The sequence below is a fragment of the Moschus berezovskii genome, chromosome 20, assembly GCF_049115385.1.
Source record: "Moschus berezovskii isolate FMDL1 chromosome 20, NW_MosBer_1.0, whole genome shotgun sequence".
NCBI lineage: Eukaryota > Metazoa > Chordata > Mammalia > Artiodactyla > Moschidae > Moschus > Moschus berezovskii.
In genome coordinates this window covers 38921876-38940157 of record NC_142479.1, presented here as the reverse complement: position 1 = coordinate 38940157, position 18282 = coordinate 38921876, and the positions used below count along the sequence as shown (strand labels likewise).

The window sequence follows — 18282 nt, the reverse complement described above, 5'->3', positions numbered from 1 at the left end:
ACAGAGTCGGACACGACTGAAGTGACTTAGCAGCTGGGGCTAATGAGAGGAGGTAATGAGGGAAAGGGCTTCCCAGGTGGCTCAGTGGATAAAGAATCCACCTGCAATGCAGGAGACGCAGGTTGGATCCCTGGGTCGGGAAGATCCCCTGGAGGGGGGCATGGCAACTCACTCCAGTATTCTGCCTGGAGAATCCCATGGACAGAGGAGCCTGGTGGGCTACGGTCCATAGGGTCGCAAAGAGTCTGACATGACTGAAGTGACACACGCAACAAGGGAGAGGCACAGAGGAGTCACTGGAGGTTTGCTGGCACCAATCCAGCTGAGTGGGAAAAGCCTGCCTTCCTGCCACCCCCACCCCCTGCCCCCCAGGCAGTTTGGAGGACTTTACTCCCCAGGAGAGCCATTCAGCCCCAGGCTGGGGTGTCTGGTAGCTGAGCCCCAGGAAGCCGGGCCCAGGCTCAGATGCCAGGGTCATAGGCCTAGATTGGGCAAGAGCAGAGCTTAGCCCCTCTGATCCTGGTCAGAGATATTTGGAGAGATCAACAGTTCTGGGAAATTCAGAGACAGGAAGTGAAAGGGGAGTGGGGCAGAGGGGAACCAGCCAGCTGCACCCCGGCCCCTCCTGGTCTGGACCTCTCCCAAACAGTTCCTTGAGTGGGGAGGCTGCATGCAAGGATGGGGGACAGAACAAGGAGACTCTCCATCCCTGGGAAGGAAAGGCGAGGCAACCCACCCCTGCTCCCACCCCCACACCCTCCCTGAGTTCCAAATCCATTTCTACCTCTGTTTACGTCCAAAGTCCCGGGCACTGGAGATGCCAGGTTTGGTGTGTTTGGACACACACAGACAGACAGACTCACAGGGCTCAGGGCCCTTGAATGGACCCTGCCCCCTCCCCTCCCACCACCCAGGGCTGTCTGTGCTAATTCTCCAGGCTTCAGCCTGTTTCTTAGCCTGGGATCTGCGCACCATTGAGGGACCCACAAGTCAACCTTGAGACCTTTGGCAAGTAAAAAGGGAAGAAAGAGGGGGTGGGAGGAAGAAAGGAGGTGGAGGAACTAACTGCGGTGGAGTGGGGTGGGGGAGGGAATGAATGAAATCCATGTCCGGAGGGGTGGAGACGGAGTAGAAAAACTTCAGAAGATAGATTTTGGATGTCAGACCTGGAGGGAACGGGAGCAAGAAGAAAGATCTCCACGCAGGCGCTGATCACCTGGAAAGTGACCGAATCCCACACCCCAGCTCTTCAGCCTCTGCCTCAGCCCTAACCCCAGCCTTGACCTGGTCCCAGGCACAGCAGGCCCTGCCATGACAAAGGAGTATCAAGATCTTCAGCATCTGGACAATGAGGAGAATGACCATCAGCACAGAAAAAGTGAGGGGACACCTCCCCCCATTTCTGACAGGCGAGCATTAGGTGGCTATTGCCCCCTCCCCTGACCCCGCCTCTCCCTGGGTCTGCCTGGCTCACAAGGTTGGTGCTCTCTGAGCCGCCCCTCTTAGGGGAGGTGCAGGGTGTAGTATTGGAGACCCTTTCTTGGTGGCAGTTGTCCCCAGGCTCCTTCATGACCCTCCTGCCCTTTGCCTTGTCACCAACTTCTCAGGACCCTGGGGAGGGGGTTGCCCAGGGGATGTGGGGGTTAACTGCAAGAAGTTAGACCCTCTTCTTCGTTCCTTTTCCAACACCCATGAGCCTTGGCCAAGTATAGGTGTGTGAGTATGTGTGTGAGTGTGAGTATGTATGAGTGCACAGGTGTCAGGGATCTTTTGGGTCAAGGAGAAAATTTCTGTGGCAGGCCTCAGGGAGCTCTGACTGGAGAAGGATGAGTCAAGCCCTCTTTCTTTCTCCTGTGAGCAGAGATGTTTCTGTTGGGGCTGAGCCAGGATGGAGTGCTTGGCAGAAGGGAGTGGGCAGTGTCCTTCGATGGGGGAAGGGACTACCAGCAAAAACGGAGGGAAAGCCCCTGCATTTCAGCTCACTGAGAGGGCTCCCGGGTGGGCACAACTTGGTCGACCTGAAGTCTGGTTACTCTGCCTCCCTGCACCCAAAGAGGAGTGGAATTCACTGGGAGAGCAAGAAACCCGTTTCTCATGCCCCACCTGCTAGACCCCCTCACCCCGTCTCCAGCTTGCAAACTCCGTTCTCCAGGCTCTGCGTTCTGATGCGGCAGTGACTCGATCTGGCCACTAGGTGCCAGCAAAGGCCTAGAGCCTGGGTAGGGCTCCAGCAGAAAGATTCTTGGCCCTTCTCACCTCTCGATTGCTCCAGCTCCTGCCGGTCACCTACCGCCCAGATTTCTTCATCTATAAAGTCCCTCCTAGTCTCCTAGAGGAGGCTCAGGCTGCCATCCTCCTAGGACCCCAGAGCTGCCCCAGGCTCCCAGCTGTCCCTGAGCCCCTGACCTCCTCTCTTGCAGGGCCGTCTCCTCCTCATTCATTCAGTCGGCGTCTCTGCACCGGACCCAGCCTCCTCCTGGTCTCCATGGGCCTTAGCCTCCTGCTGCTAGTCGTTCTCTGTGTGATCGGATCCCAGAGTGGGTTCCCCAGGGGGTAGGGGGTGTTTGGGAAGGGAGCAAGGTGATGGTGGGGGGGCGCGGGGTGGGGGAAGAGCTGGCTGCTGTGATGTGAGACGCAGCCCCCTCATTTTGTCCTGCCCGCATCCGCTTCTGCCCAGACTCCAAGCTGCAGGAGGAGCTCAGGGCCCTGAGAGAGACCTTCAGCAACCTCACAGTGAGCACAGAGGCCAAGGTCAAGGCCCTGAGCGTTCAGGGTGAGGAGGGCTGGGCTGGGGCTGGGGGGGTTGGGAACAGTAGGGCCATTGAGACACTGAGCAAGTCTCTCCCCTAGGAGGAAATGTGGGCAGAAAAATGAAGTCCCTGGAGTCCCAGCTGGAGAAACAGCAGCAGGAACTGAATGCAGGTCAGCGAGGGCTGTGTGTGTGTGTGTGAGTGCTCACGCGCTTGTAGGATACAGTGGTCTCTCAGACCAAACCAAGGGGCATTGTGGCAGAAGTATCTGCGATCTATCTTCACGCCCCAGCAGGCAGAGGACAGAACCTTACCAGCCCCCAGTGTTCATCATGACTTCCTTGCCTTCCCCTCCCCTCATCCCCCTCCCCCTCTGCCCTCTGTCTCCCCAGATCACTCCAGCTTGCTGCTCCACGTGAAGCAGTTTGTGTCTGACCTGCGAAGCCTGAGCTGTCAGATGGCTGTCCTCCAGGGCAATGGTGAGGGGGTGGGGGTTGCCCAGTCCTGCTTGCCTGCCGAACCCACTTCCCCTCAGCCCCTCACCACCACCCTCTGACTCTGCCCCAGGCTCTGAAAAGGCCTGCTGCCCAGTGAACTGGATGGAATATGAAGGCAGCTGCTATTGGTTCTCTCGCTCGGGGAAGCCCTGGCCGGAGGCTGAGAAGTACTGCCAGTTGGAGAATGCCCACCTGGTGGTGGTGGGCTCCTGGGAGGAACAGGTGAGGTTCTGGTAGGGCCCGGCTGGGAGGTTGGCAGGTCTAAGGAGAGGTCACCAACCCCTCCTCTCTCCCCAGAGCTCCAACCCCTCCTCTCTCCCCAGAGATTTATCCAGCACCACATGGGCCCTGTAAATACCTGGATAGGCCTCACGGATCAAAATGGGCCCTGGAAATGGGTGGATGGGACGGACTACGAGACGGGCTTCAAGTGAGTGTGTGCGCCCCCGAGGTTCTGCCCGTCCATCTTCAGCTGGGCTCAGGGCCTCAGGCTCTGGGGTCTGCCTCTCTCTGGTCTCTTTAGGAACTGGGCACCAGATCAGCCAGACGACTGGTATGGGCACGGGCTCGGAGGGGGTGAGGACTGTGCCCACTTCACGGAGGATGGCCGCTGGAATGATGACGTCTGCCTGAGGCTCTACCGCTGGGTCTGTGAGGCCCGGCGGGACAAAGGCAATGACAACTAAGAGCCTCTTCTCCCCTAATTTATTTTCTCAATGCCTTTACCTGTCGTCGGGGTCCTGGTTTGGGGCCCTTCTATCTGGGGGCTTCTGGATTTTCATCTAAGATTTTAGAAGGAAGGGGGAAGGATGGTGTCTGAGGAATGTAGAATGATGTTTAGGGGGGTGAGGAGATTGAAACCTGTGTTGCTTTCTATGGTTTGCAGGTTATTATTGTCAACTGGATTTTTTTGGAGTAAAAAGAAGAGAAATACACAAAACATTGAGTTGTCTGTTTGCTGGGGATTAGGAGTTGGGAGTGGGCTGGTGAGCACTAGGAAGTCTTGGGCAGGCAACAGGTCATCCTGAGAACTGTCTGTGCTTTGGGCCAAGAGGCCTGGATTTGTTATTTACAGGTATACAAGTTAGGGCAAGCTAATCTGCTTTCTGTGTTTCATCTATAAAATAGCGTTATTACTGATTTGTTACTGAACTTAGGTTCGGTTGCTCATCTCTCAAGAATACAATACTGAGAGATGAGTAAAAGGAACTATGACTTTATTGAGGAAGTTGGCAATCTAGGGAAGAAGGTGACTCATATCCCAAAAAATCAACTCCTCCTTGCTGGTCAGGGGGCAAGAGATTTTAAAGGGGAGTCTCATGGGTACATAGGTGGGGCAGGGGTTGCATGCATAACAACAGAATTAGCTCTGACAATCATCTTGAAATTGGTCATGCAGTGGTCTTCTGGTCAGTGTCATCTTTTTCATATATTTTAAACTTTTTATTTTGTATTGGGGTATAGCCGATTAACACTCAACATTAACACTCAACATAACATAAACTCAACATTCAAAAAATGAAGATCATGGCATCTGGTCCCATCACTTCACGGCAAATAGATGGGGAAACAGTGGAAACAGAGAGACTTTATTTTCTTGGGCCCCAAAATCACTGCAGATAGTCATTGCAGCAATGAAATTAAAAGATGCTTGCTCCTTGGAAGAAAAGCTATGGCAAACCTAGACAGCATATTAGAAAGCAGAGACATTACTTTGCTGACAAAGGTCCATCTAGTCAAAGCTATGGTTTTTCTAGTAGTCTTGTATGGATGTAAGAGTTGGACCATAAAGAAAGCTGAGCGCCAAAGAATTAATGCTTTTGAACTGTGGTATTGGAGAAGACTCTTGAGAGTCCCTCAGACTCCAAGGAGATCAAACTAGTCAATCCTAAAAGAAATCAGTCCTGAGTATTCTTTGGAAGGGCTGATGCTGAAGCTGAAGCTCCAATACTTTGATCACCTGATACAAAGAACTGACTCATTGGAAAAGACCCTGATGCTGGGAAAGATTGAAGTCAGGAGGAGAAGGGGGATGAAAGAGGATGAGATGGTTGGATGGCATCACTGACTCAATGGACATGAGTTTGAGTAAGCTCTGGGAGTTAGAGTGTTGGTGTGCTGAAGTCCATGGGGTTGTAAAGAGTCGGACATGACTGAATGACTGAACTGAACTGATAGCCAATTAACAATGTTGTGATAGTTTGGGGTGAACAGTTAAGGGACTCAGCCATACATATACAGCTATCCATTCTCCCCCAAACTCCCCTCCCATCCAGGCTGCAACATAACATTGAGCAGAGTTCCTTCCCTGTGCTGTTCAGTAGGTCCTTGTTGGTTATCCATTTAAATTATAGCAGTGTGTACATGTCCATCCCAAACTCTGTAACATCTTAAGTATAGTTAATCTTCAGTTCCAGAGTTGATTTGTCCCTACAGTTCTTGAACTGTGGGAGATGGAGCAGCTTATATCATGGTTACAGTCTGGTCATCATGTAGTTAACTTTTTTCATTTGGTGGCAGTTTTAGTATCCGCAAAACAACTCAAGAATATGCATCAGAAACTGTTATATTTGTCCTTCAGGGAGGAACTAAAACTTCTGTGACTGTTGTTTTAATTGTTAAGTTCTTGAGCTTGCTTTTTTGTGACATAGGGGAGGCTTGGGAGTCTACAGCTTTTTTTTTTAATGAACAAGAGACTGGCGATATGCAGGAGTTTTTGTATCTGGAGGTCCCTGCAGGGTCCTGCTCAGTTTCACTGGGGCTATCCTACCTCCAGCAATGCCCACAGGAACAGAACCACCCCAATGTGAACAAAAGCAGCAGCCACAGGTAGGTAACAAATGAAAAGATGAACTCACAGCCCAGAATCACCAACATGGCAGGAAAATCAATAATACCATGGAAGAGAAAAGCCCAACAAATAGAACCCACAACCCAGATGGGAGTTAACAGGACAAACAGTTGAAGACTTTATGGACACTTATCACTTATAACCCATAAACACTTATGGGTTTATCAATGGACAGCAAGCTCCAGTATATGGTAAAGACAGGGAAGCCTGGTGCGCTGCAGTTCATGGGGTCGCAAAGAGTCAGACATGAGTGAGCAACTGAACAACAGCAACATGGGTTTATCAACCAATACAGACCAAGTGTTAGCCTACCAATAAAACCTCCACTAATTCTAAAAAGGAGCAATGCTCTGACCACAAAATAAATAAATGAATGAAGTTAGATTTAAATATGAAAGTATAGCCAAAAAAGATCTATCAACATATATATTTTTCACCATCTTTCTAGATAACTTTGAATTTAAGAAAAATAAAAATTAAAGTCAAGCGGTTTAGAAGTGAACAAGGAGAACTCTGCATACTGAGACTGTGGTACCGAATAAAGCAATTCCCCAAAGGAAAAGTATATAGACTTAAGTGCATTTATTTTGAAAAAATAGGAAAGGTTGAATGGAAAGAAGCTTAATTTTTAACTCAAGATACTTGAAAAAGAATAACAAAATAGGTCTTCGCTGGTGGTTTGGTGGTAAAGAATCTTTCTGCCAATGCCCGGCAAGATCCCACACGCCGCAGAGAAACTAAGCCTGTGCACCACAGTTATTGAGCCTGTGCTCTAAAGTCTGGGAACCACAGCTACTACTGAAGCCTGTGTGTGACCTGGAGCCTGTGCTCCACAATGAGAGAAGCCACTGCAATGAGAAGCCTGCATGCCACAACTAGAGAAAAAGCCGGCACAGCAACGAAGGCCCAGCACAGCCAAAAATAAATAATTTTTAAAAGAACTTTAAAAAAAGAATGACACAATAAATTCCCCCAAATAGAAAGAGCTTTTGTTGGGGGGTGGTGGGGGTGGGGCGAAACTTGTTTGTTTTTTTAAAGCAAAACTTAATGCACTAGAAAATAAAAATGTAGATATCATTAATAAAAGAAAATCTGATACTTGGAAAAGGTAGAAAACAAACAAATATGAAGGAGAATAAAGGGAACACAGATGCATAGTTTTATTTTTTAGTTTTTTTTGGTTGGAGTATAATTGCTTTACAATGATGTGTTAGTTACTGCTGTACAATGAAATGAATCAGCTATATATCCCATGTGCTGCACCACAGGGGATATAGGATCTTAGTTCCCCAACCAGGGATCAAACCTGCACTCCCTGCATTGAAGCGCAGTCTTAACCACTGGACCACCAGGGGAGTACTATTAGACTATATTGCAAAGCCATATTCATAAAGACAGTATGGTAATGATACAGAACAAATAGACCAAGGGCATGGAAAAGGGATCTAATGTATAGCATGGTGACCACAGTTAACAATACCATACTGTATACTTGAAATTTGCTAAGAGAGTAAATCTTAAGTTTCCTCAACATGCACACACACACAAAATTGGTAGCCATGTGAAGTGATGGATGTGTTAGTTTGTGGGAATCATTTTCCAGTCTAGATGCATATTAAATCACCCAGTTGTGCACCTTTAAAAAATCACATTGTACAACTTAAATACATACAAGTTTTATTTGTCAGTCATACTTCAATAAAGCTGGGAAAAAACTTCTAAACATATCACACAGAAAAAAATCTGCAGTGACTACATGTCCACACATGTAGGGTGGACGAAGAGATGCCTAAAATCTGCATCAAATGAAAAAACTAAAAAACAGAATGCTGCCTAGAACACAGAACACTGATAAAAATCAATAGTCTACACACACAGTAGCACTACATGCATTTCAAGAATCCATACATTTTCAAGGACATGTCAACCCCATTCAAGTGGTTGCTTAAGGAAGGGAGGAGACTAGGACGGGACCATGATAAGAGGAAGCATCATTGAGAGAAGGACCTTGAGTAGACAGGAGCTGAGAGCTGAGAGTGGGAGGAGCCCACACTTCACCTCTAGCCCATCTCTAGGAAAAATGTTCATGCACATCTCAGCCTCCACCCTGCTGGGGTCCTTAAAGGGGAGAGATAAGAAACAGGGACTTCTTATCAGGGCTTCCCTGAGAGCTCAGTTGGTAAAGAATCTGCCTGCAATGAAGGAGACATCGATTTGATTCCAGGGTCGGGAAGATCCACTGGAGAAGGGATAGGCTACCCACTCCAGTATTCTTGGGTTTCCCTTGTGGAAACCTGGTAAAGAATCCGCCTGTAATGCAGGAGACCTGAGTTTGATCCCTGGGTTGGGAAGATCCCTTGGAGAAGGGAAAGGTTACCCACTCCAGTATTCTGGGCTGGAGAATTCCATGGACTGGAGAAGGCAATGGCAAGCCACTTCAGTACTATTGCCTAGAAAATCCCATGGATGGAGGAGCCTGGTAGGCTGCGGTCCGTGGGGTCACTAAGGGTCGGACACGACTGAGCGACTTCACTTTCACTTTTCACTTTCACACATTGGAGAAGGAAATGGCAACCCACTCCAGTGTTCTTGCCTGGAGAATCCCAGGGACGGGGGAGCCTGGTGGGCTTCTGTCTATGGGGTCACACAGAATCGGACACGACTGAAGTGACTTAGCAGCAGCAGCAGCAGTATAGTCCATGGGGTTGCAAAGAGTCGGACGTGACTGAGCGACTTTCACTTTTCACTTTCAAGAAACAGAACCCAGAAAAGTGGGGGAATCATCACCTGGACTTCATTGATTCACAGCGAGAAATAAGAATAACATGATTAGAAAGGAGGAGGTCAATTTAAAAAATTGCAGACATTATGTATCTCCCATTTTGATGCAATGGGGGCTAAATAGCATCACCTGGGAAAGAGTTTTCTAAGAGAACCTTGAACTTGAATCTAATTAAGCTTCTAGTGCAATCTACTCATTCACAGGAAATTTAGTGGGGAGAGGAGCAGGCACACAGGTATGCATTCTGTCAAATCCAGTAGGGGGTGGATTTTACAGATCCAGTTTCTGGTTTCTTCAACAAATAAATGACAAAGGATACAAAGAAAGAGGGGGAATTGTCATGTATTTAAAAGAGCATTAAGAGGCATTCCAGTATGTGCAATGTGGGGATGTTAGATCCTGATTTGAACACACCAATTGTACAAACACATTATGGGGAAAATAAAAACAAAAATAAACAAATGGAGCCTAATTAAACTTAAAAGCTTTTGCACAGCAAAGGAAATTAAAAAAAAAAAAAAAGACAACACACAAAATGGAAGAAAGCAGTTTCAAAGGAGGTGACCAACAAAGGATTAACCTGCAAAATATACAAACAGTTCATGCAGCTCAATGTCAAAAAAAATCCCAAACAACCCAAACAAAAGATTGGTGGAAGATCTAAATAGGCATTTCTCCAAAGAAGACATACAGATGCCCAAAAACACATGAAAAAATGCTTACTGTCACTAACTATTAGAGATATGCAAATCAAAATGACAATGAGGTATCACCTCACACTGATCAGAATGACCAACATCAAAAATCTACGAACAATAAATCCTAGAAAGAGTGTGGTGAAAAGAGAACCCTCCTATACAGTTGCTGGGAACTGTAAATCTGTGCAGCCACTATGAAGAAAAGTATGAAGGTTCCTTAAAAAACTAAAACTAGAGTTACCATATAATTCATCAATTCCACTCCTGGGCATTTATCTCCATAAAAATATAATTCAAAAAGATATATGCACTTCAGTATTCATTGTAGGTCTGTTTACAATAGCCAGAACATGGAAGCAACCTAAATACCCATCAGTGGATGAATGGATAAAGAAGATGCAGTGTATACATACAAGGAGAAGGAAATGGCAACCCACTCCAGTATCCTTGCCTGGAAAATTCCATGGACAGAGGAACCTGGCGGGCTACAGTCCATGGGGTGGCAAAGAGTTGGCCATGACTGAGCACATCAACACATATACATACAATGGAATATTACTCAACCATCAAAAAGAACAAAATAATGCCATTTGCAGCAACATGGATGGACCTAAAGACTGTCATCCTAAGTGAAGTAAATCAGAGAGAGAAAGGCAAATATATGACATTGTTTATACGTTGAATCTAAGAAAAAATGGCACAAATGAACTTTATTACAAAGCGGAAGTAGAGTTATAGTGAAAGTTGAAAGTGAAAGTTGCTCAGTCATGTCTGACTCTTTACAACCCCATGGACTATACAGTCCATGGAATTCTCCAGGCCAGAATATTGGAGTGGGTAGCCTTTTCCTTCTCCAAGGGATCTTCCCAACCCAGGGATCAAACCCAGGTCTCCCATATTACAGGTGGATTCTTTAACAAGGGAAGCCATAGATATAGAAAATAAACATAAGTTTATTTTCTAAACTTTATTTTCTAGAATGTAGAAAATTTCTGAAATTATGGTACAAGGCGGGAAGGGGAAGAGGGATAAACTGGCAGATTGGGATTGATATATACACACCACTATATATATACATGGCAGGCAGATTCTTTACCATCTGAGCTACCAGGGAAGCCCAGGAAAAGAACAAAAACAAAAAAACAGGTGAGTCTTTCATTCACATCTGATTCTTTGCAACCCTGTGGGCTATAACCTTCCAGGCTCTGGGTTCTATCCCTGGGTCAGAAAAATCCTCTGGAGAAGGGAATGGCTATCCTCTCCAATATTATTCTTTTTTTCCACTCCAGTATTCTTGTCTGGAGAATCCCATGAACAGAGTAGCCTGGTGGGTTATAGTCCATGGGGTTACAAAAAGTCAGACATGATTAAGCACAAATGCACTAAATCAACTATATGTCAATAAAAATTAATTTAAAATAAAATAAAAATAGAACTTTTTTGAAAAAAGACATAATGGGAATACCAGGTAATTTTGAATACTACCTGGATAAGGCATTATTGGCAGCTATTTTTGGTATAATAGGATGTGTTTTGGTTAAGTTAAAAGTAGAATAGGGACTATCCTGACCTTTCAGTGGTTGACGCCACTCTCCTAGCACAGGTGGCAAGTGTTCAATCTCTTATCAAGGAATTAAGATCCCACATGCACAGGGCACAGCCAAAACACCAGAAGAGTCTCTATTTTAGATATCCATGCTGAAATATTTACAGGTGAAATCACATGTCTGGGATGTGCTCTGAAGCAGTTCAGCAGGGTTAGGGGGCACGTTGGGATGGGTGTTCAGTTCAGTTCAGTTCAGTTCAGTCGCTCAGTCGTGTCCGACTCTCCGCGACCCCATGAATCACAGCACGCCAGGCCTCCCTGTCCATCACCAACTCCCGGAGTACACTCAAACTCATGTCCACAGAGTCGGTGATGCCATCCAGCCATCTCATTCTCCGTCGTCCCCTTCTCCTCCCGCCCCCAACCTTTCCCAGCATCAGAGTCTTTTCCAGTGAGTCAACTCGTCGCATGAGGTGGCCAAAGTATTGCAGTTTCAGCTTTAGCATCAGTCCCTCCAATGAACATCCAGGATTGATCTCCTTTAGAATGGACTGGTTGGATCTCCTTGCAGTATAAGGGACTCTCAAGAGTCTTCTCCAACACCACAGTTCAAAAGCATCGATTCTTCGGCGATCAGCCTTCTTCACAGTCCAACTCTCACAACCATACATGACCACGGGAAAAACCATTGCCTTGACTAGACGGACCTTGGTTGGCAAAGTAATGTCTCTGCTTTTTAATATACTATCAAGGTTGGTCATAACTTTCCTTCCAAGGAGCAAGCGTCTTTTAATTTCATGGCTGCAATCAGCATCTGCAGTGATTTTGGAGCCCAAAAAAACAAAGTCTGACACTGTTTCCACTGTTTTTCCATCTATTTCCCATGAAGTGATGGGACCAGATGCCATGATCTTTGTTTTCTGAATGTTGAGCTTCAAACCAACCTTTTCACTCTCCTCTTTCACTTTCATCAAGAGGCTTTTGAGTTCCTCTTCACTTTCTGCCATAAGGGTAGTGTCATCTGCATATCTGAGGTTATTGATATTTCTCCCAGCAATCTTGACTCCAGCTTGTGCTTCTTCCAGCCCAGCGTTCCTCATGATGTACTCTGCATATAAGTTAAATAAGCAAGGTGACAATATACAACCTTGACGTACACCTTTTCCTATTTGGAACCAGTCTGTTGTTCCATGTCCAGTTCTAACTGTTGCTTCCTGACCTGCATACAGGTTTCTCAAGAGGCAGGTCAGGTGGTCTGGGATTTCCATCTCTTTCAGAATGTTCCACAGTTTATTGTGATCCACACAGTCAAAGGCTTTGGCATAGTCAATGAAGCAGAAATAGATGTTTTTCTGAAACTCTCTTGCTTTCTCCATGATCCAGCGGATGTTGGCAATTTGATCTCTGGTCCCTCTGCCTTTTCTAAAACCTGCTTGAACATCTGGGAGTTCACGGTTTACATATTGCTGAAGCCTGGCTTGGAGAATTTTGAGCATGACTTTGCTAGCGTGTGAGATGAGGGCAATTGTCCGGTAGTTTGAGCATTCTTTGGCATTGCCTTTCTTTGGGATTGGAATGAAGACTGACCTCTTCCAGTCCTGTGGCCACTGCTGAGTTTTCCAAATCTGCTGGCATATTGAGTGCAGCACTTTCACAGCATCATCTTTCAAGACTTGTAATAGCTCAACTGGAATTCCATCACCTCCACTAGCTTTGTTAGTAGTGATGCTTTCTAAGGCCCACTTGACTTCACATTCCAAGATGTCTGGCTCTAGGTCAGTGATCACGTTATCGTGACTATCTTGGTCGGGAAGATCTTTTTTGTACAGTTCTTCTGTGTATTCTTGCCACCTCTTCTTAATATCTTCTGCTTCTGTTAGGTCCATACCATTTCTGTCCTTTATCGAGCCCATCTTTGCATGAAATGTTCCCTTGGAATCTCTAATTTTCTTGAAGAGGTCTCTTGTTTTTCCTATTTTGTTGTTTTCCTCTATTTCTTTGCATTGATCACTGAGGAAGTCTTTCTTATCTCTCCTTGCTATTCTTTGGAACTCTGCATTCAGATGCTTATATCTTTCCTTTTCTCCTTTGCTTTTCGCTTCTCTTCTTTTCACAGCTATTTGTAAGGCCTCCTCAGACAGCCATTTCGCTCTTTTGCATTTCTTTTCCATGGGGATGGTCTTGTTCCCTGTCTCCTGTACAATGTCACGAACCTCCATCCAGAGTTCATCAGGCACTCTATCTATCAGATCTAGTCCCTTAAATCTATTTCTCACTTCCACTGTATAATCATAAGGGATTTGATTGAGGTCATATCTGAATGGTCTAGTGGTTTTCCCTACTTTCTTCAATTTAAGTCTGAACTTCGCAATAAGGAGTTCATGATCTGAGTCACAGTCAGCTCCTGGTCTTGTTTTTGCTAACTGTATACAGCTTCTCCATCTTTGGCTACAAAGAATATAATCAATCTGATTTCGGTGTTGACCATCTGGTGATGTCCATGTGTAGAGTCTTCTCTTGTGTTGTTGGAAGAGGGTGTTTGCTATGACCAGTGCATTCTCTTGACAAAACTCTATTAGCCTTTGCCCTGCTTCATTCCGTGCTCCAAGGCCAAATTTGCCAGTTACTCCAGGTGTTTCTTGACTTCCTACTTTTGCATTCCAGTCCCCTAGAATGAAAAGGACATCTTTTTTGGGTGTTAGTTCTAAAAGGTCTTGTAGGTCTTCATAGAACCGATTAACTTCAGCTTCTTCAGCATTACTGGTTGGGGCATAGGCCTGGATTACTGTAATATTGAATGGTTTGCCTTGGAAACGAACAGAAATCATCCTGTCATTTTTAAGATTGCATCCAAGTACTGCATTTCGGACTCTTTTGTTCACCATGATGGCTACTCCATTTCTTCTAAGGGATTCCTGCCCACAGTAGTAGATATAATGGTCATCTGAGTTAAATTCACCCATTCCAGTCCATTTTAGTTCACTGATTCCTAGAATGTCGACGTTCACTCTTGCCATCTCCTGTTTGACCACTTCCAATTTGCCTTGATTCATGGACCTAACATTCCAGGTTCCTATGCAATATTGCTCTTTACAGCACCGGACCTTGCTTCTATCACTGGTCACATCCACAACTGGGTATTGGTTTTGCTTTTGCTCCATCCCTTTATTCCTTCTATAGTTATTTCTCCACTGAGCTCCAGTAGCATACTGGGCACCTACCGACCTGGGGAATTCCTCATTCAGTATCCTATCATTTTGCCCTTTGTCACTGTTCATGGGGTTCTCAAGGCAAGTATACTGAAGTGGTTTGCCATTCCCTTCTCCAGTGGACCACATTCGGCTGTGGTCCATGTGATCAGATCGGCTAGTTTCCTGTGATTATGATTTCAGTTTGTCTGCCCTCTGGTGCCCCCTAGCAATACCTACCGTCTTATTTGGGTTTCTCTTACCTTGGTCGTGGAATGGATGGGTGTAGAAGAAACAAAACCTGTCATATGTTGATGATTGTTGAAGGGAGCGCCGGTACTTGGGTGTTCATCGTACTATTCTCTCTTTTTTGTATGTGTTTTATTCACTACAGTTGAGACAGAAAATGCAGGTAGGCAGATATGATTTAATAGAAATACAGGACATCGTAGACTTTTTTACAAGTGCAATATGGGGAAATGATATTTTACTTCTCCAGAAAATATGGACAGATTTGACTTCACTAAAATTGGAAACAAGCAGTAGACTTGGATGAAATAATTGCAACATTTATAACAAGTAATTAATATTCAGAGTATAAAGAACTCCTACAATAACAAGAAGGATAAAAAGCCCAACAGAGAGGCAGGATATTGTAGTAAACACTTGTCATCAGTTTTAGGGAATCCCTCATTCTGTGCATACTTGAGGGCACGAGAAGCCCAAGGGGGACCATATCAGCCCCCTCACCTCTGTGATGTAGTTGGGATGGGCTTGTATGTTAGGTATTGCCCACTGGACCGTTTCCCCCAGAGCACAGAGTCTGGAATGCAAGATGCAAATTTATGGGAGTAGTTGGAGCAGAAAAGGGACTTCCCTGGCAGTCCAGTGGTTAAGGCTTTGCCTTTCCCCTATCCTTGGTAGGGGAACTGAGATCCCACATTCCTACTGGCCCAAAAACCAAAACATAAAACAGAAGCAATATTGTAACATTCAGTAAAGACTTTAGAAAATCAGATCCAGGTCAAAAAAAGAATTAAAAAAAAAAAAAGAAATTAATTAAAAAAAATATTCCAGGTTGCAAGATAATATGTACAATATAATCCCATCTGTGTATAATAAAGTGAAAAGTGAGTTAGTTGCTCAGTCATGTCTGACTCTTTGAGATCCCATGGACTGTAACCTGTCAGGCTCCTCTGTCCATGGAATTATCCAGGCAAAAATACTGGAGTGGGTTGCCATTCCATTCTCCAGGGGCTCTTCCCCACCCAAGGATTGAACCCCAGATCTCCTGCATTGCAGGCAGATTCTTAAAAATCCCTCCAGTTGTTCTATATTTTCTTAAATCACTTCTGTGATTGTTGCTTTTCTCTATGTTTTCATCTTCTCCCTCTCCATGGATGCTCTCCACATTCAAAGGCTTTTTCTTCAAAAATTCCCCATCTGACCTCCTGTTCCCTCTGCAGTCGTTGTCTTATCTTCCTCTTTATGGCCTCAGGCTAACGTTGCTTTTCGGAGTAAAGGGAGGGGCTGTGGCCTGGATTTGAGGGAGGCAGACTTGTTTGAGTGAACTCTGATGGACAGGGAGGCCTGGCGTGCTGTGATTCATGGGGTCTCAAAGAGTCGGACACGACTGAGTGACTGAACTGACTTGCAGGGGGATTGCAGGACTGAGGCGTCATAGACTTGTTAGAAGCATTAAAAGAGATTGTAAGGCACCGGAGGCTGGAAAACTCAAGAATATTTGGGTTATTGTGTTACATGTGTGTTTATGTGTCTGTGTGTAGGTTTGTATGTTTGTGTAAGTGTGTGTATGTATGCGTATATATGTGTCTGTGTAAGTGTGCATGTCTCTTTGTGTATGTGTGTGTGTGTCTCTTTGTGTATGTGTGTCTGTATGTGTGTGTACGTGCGCACACACACACGTGCATACTGGGAAGGGAGTCAGAAGAGAGGAAAACAAGCTCCAGTTAGCCTTTTTTGCCACCCCCGCCCCGTTGTATCCCCTGAGAGGCCTTTCTCTCTGGAAAGAGCCTTCTCCAGGGGATCTTCCTGCCCCAGGGATTGAACCCTGAACCCTACCCCAAGAGCCATGGAGCAGATGGCCCCAGCTCTGTTCCATGCTGTGTAAAGGTGCTGTGATGTTTCCTGGCAGCAGGGAAACCAACCAACTCAAGTGATTCTCCAATTAAAAATAAAACTCCATCGTCTCACAGGGGTCAGAACTAAGATTCCGCATGCTTCGAGGTGCAATCAGAGAAAAATTTCCAACTGTACAAGAATGTTTCAATTTCTCTACTTGTTAACGACTTCTTACTAACTGAGTTTCGGTGAGAGATCTATGTGATGTTCCTTCCTTGAGACTTGCTGAGATTTGCCTCCAGCCTGTTACTCAGCCAATTTAGTGTAGATTCCAGGTGTCGAGTAGACTGAGTAGTCTTTAATTCTTTGGACTTTATATATGTTATTAAATTGAGTTTTTAAATTGGGTTTTCCAGAGCTTCCATGTCTTTGCTATAATTGCAAAAAGCATGTTGAAATCTTCCATTGCAATGGTGGATCTGTCAATTTCTCTTTGTAGTTCTAGAAAGTGATCCCTTTGTATTTGTTGAGGTTATTTCATTGAGTACATAAAATCTTATAGTTGTTATATCTTTCATGAATCTTTGATCATTTTATAACAAGCCTCTCTAACACTGAAATGCCTTTTCTGTGGGTCCAGGACCACTAGGCAACACATCCTTTTGAGAGCTTGGAGGTAGCCTTGGGAGCATCAGCCAAGCCTAGAAATGATGTCCAAGGTGGGAAGGGAACACAGGACAGAGAGAATGTGGTGACGATGCAGGAAACATGGCATGGAGGGTGGACTTGACATGCTGGATGAGGTAGAAGGATGTAGGGCTTCCAGTGGTTGACTGTTTCTCACATCCTGGCATGTTTGATGCTGGTTTATAAGAGGGGACGTATTTTATGCTCCTACTGGGGATCAACAGCCACTTTGTGTTATGTGTCAGACTGAGGCAGTGGGACCTGGAGAAACCAAGCAAACAAGGAAAAGATTACCAGGGAGCGTGGCTACTTCCTGTATTAGCCAGAACTCCCTTTTTGAAAGTGACAGAAACCAAAAGGAGAATTTATTGACTCATAAAACCAAACTTTGTGAAAGACAGGGGTGGAGCTGATCTTTGAGGCTCCTGGAAGGAATGCAAATGCTGTTAGGACACTCTTTTTCTGTATGCGGGCGTCTTTCTGACAGACCCACTTCTCCATGAGGCCATAACCACAGCTGCTGACCATTCTGTTTTAGCATCCTCAAATCTCCAGAAGGGACTCCCAATCCAAACACGGCCGCAGAAGTCAACTTTTTAAATGCTTTGCTTGAAGATCACATAAAAGGAATAAAGAAAACGGAAAATTCCATTTTCAACAAAATGAGAAAATAGACCTATTCACAGACACCAAAATTCCAGCTGTGAAAAGGCAGAGATGGTGATTAGGAGAAAGGAAAGATAGGAACAAGGCAAGAGAATGGAGGCGGGTTGCATTTTTCTGAGAGTCTGAACAAAAATACACTTTCATAAGGTGAGAGGACCATTCCATTTTTTTCGATTTGATGTGGACCATTCTTACAGTCTTTATTGAATTTGTTACAATGTTGTTTCTGTTTTATGTTTTGGATTTTTGGCCACAAGGCATGTGGGATCCCAACTCCCTGACCAGGGATTGAACCTGCCCCTACCTGCATTGAAAAGTGAAGTCCCAACCACTGGACCTTCAGGCAAGTCTCAAGATGACAGTTCTAGAGAGCAGGAAGCAGAAACTAGAGGGAGTGAGGCTGGAGCCGTTATTCTGTTCACTGAGAAGTTGGAGCTCCACATAGACTCCCACAGTGAAGTCTTGTTTAGAGGAAGCAGTCTGAAAGAGAGAGGCCTTGGGCTGTGATGCTGGACAGGACACTGCAAATATTAAT

General features: G+C 45.4%; 1 protein-coding gene across 1 annotated transcript; it reads left to right on the top strand.

Annotated features, from left to right (window-relative positions):
• The first annotated feature begins 1136 nt into the window (after positions 1-1136).
• Positions 1137-4175, top strand: LOC129537086 (asialoglycoprotein receptor 1-like). Its single transcript, XM_055396409.2, has 8 exons — positions 1137-1378; positions 2421-2537; positions 2678-2773; positions 2851-2922; positions 3143-3229; positions 3318-3469; positions 3571-3677; positions 3771-4175. The coding sequence occupies exons 1-8, from the start codon at positions 1312-1314 to the stop codon at positions 3931-3933; spliced, it is 861 nt and encodes a 286-aa protein (XP_055252384.2). The 5' UTR covers positions 1137-1311; the 3' UTR covers positions 3934-4175.
• The last annotated feature ends 14107 nt before the right edge of the window (positions 4176-18282 follow it).

Coding starts and splice junctions, on each gene's coding strand:
- LOC129537086 (XM_055396409.2), top strand. CDS start 1,312: ATGACAAAGGAGTATCAAGATCTTCAGCATCTGGACAATGAGGAGAAT. Junction 2,774..2,850: donor CAAGGCCCTGAGCGTTCAGG/GTGAGGAGGGCT, acceptor TCTCTCCCCTAG/GAGGAAATGTGGGCAGAAAA. Junction 2,923..3,142: donor GCAGCAGGAACTGAATGCAG/GTCAGCGAGGGC, acceptor CTGTCTCCCCAG/ATCACTCCAGCTTGCTGCTC.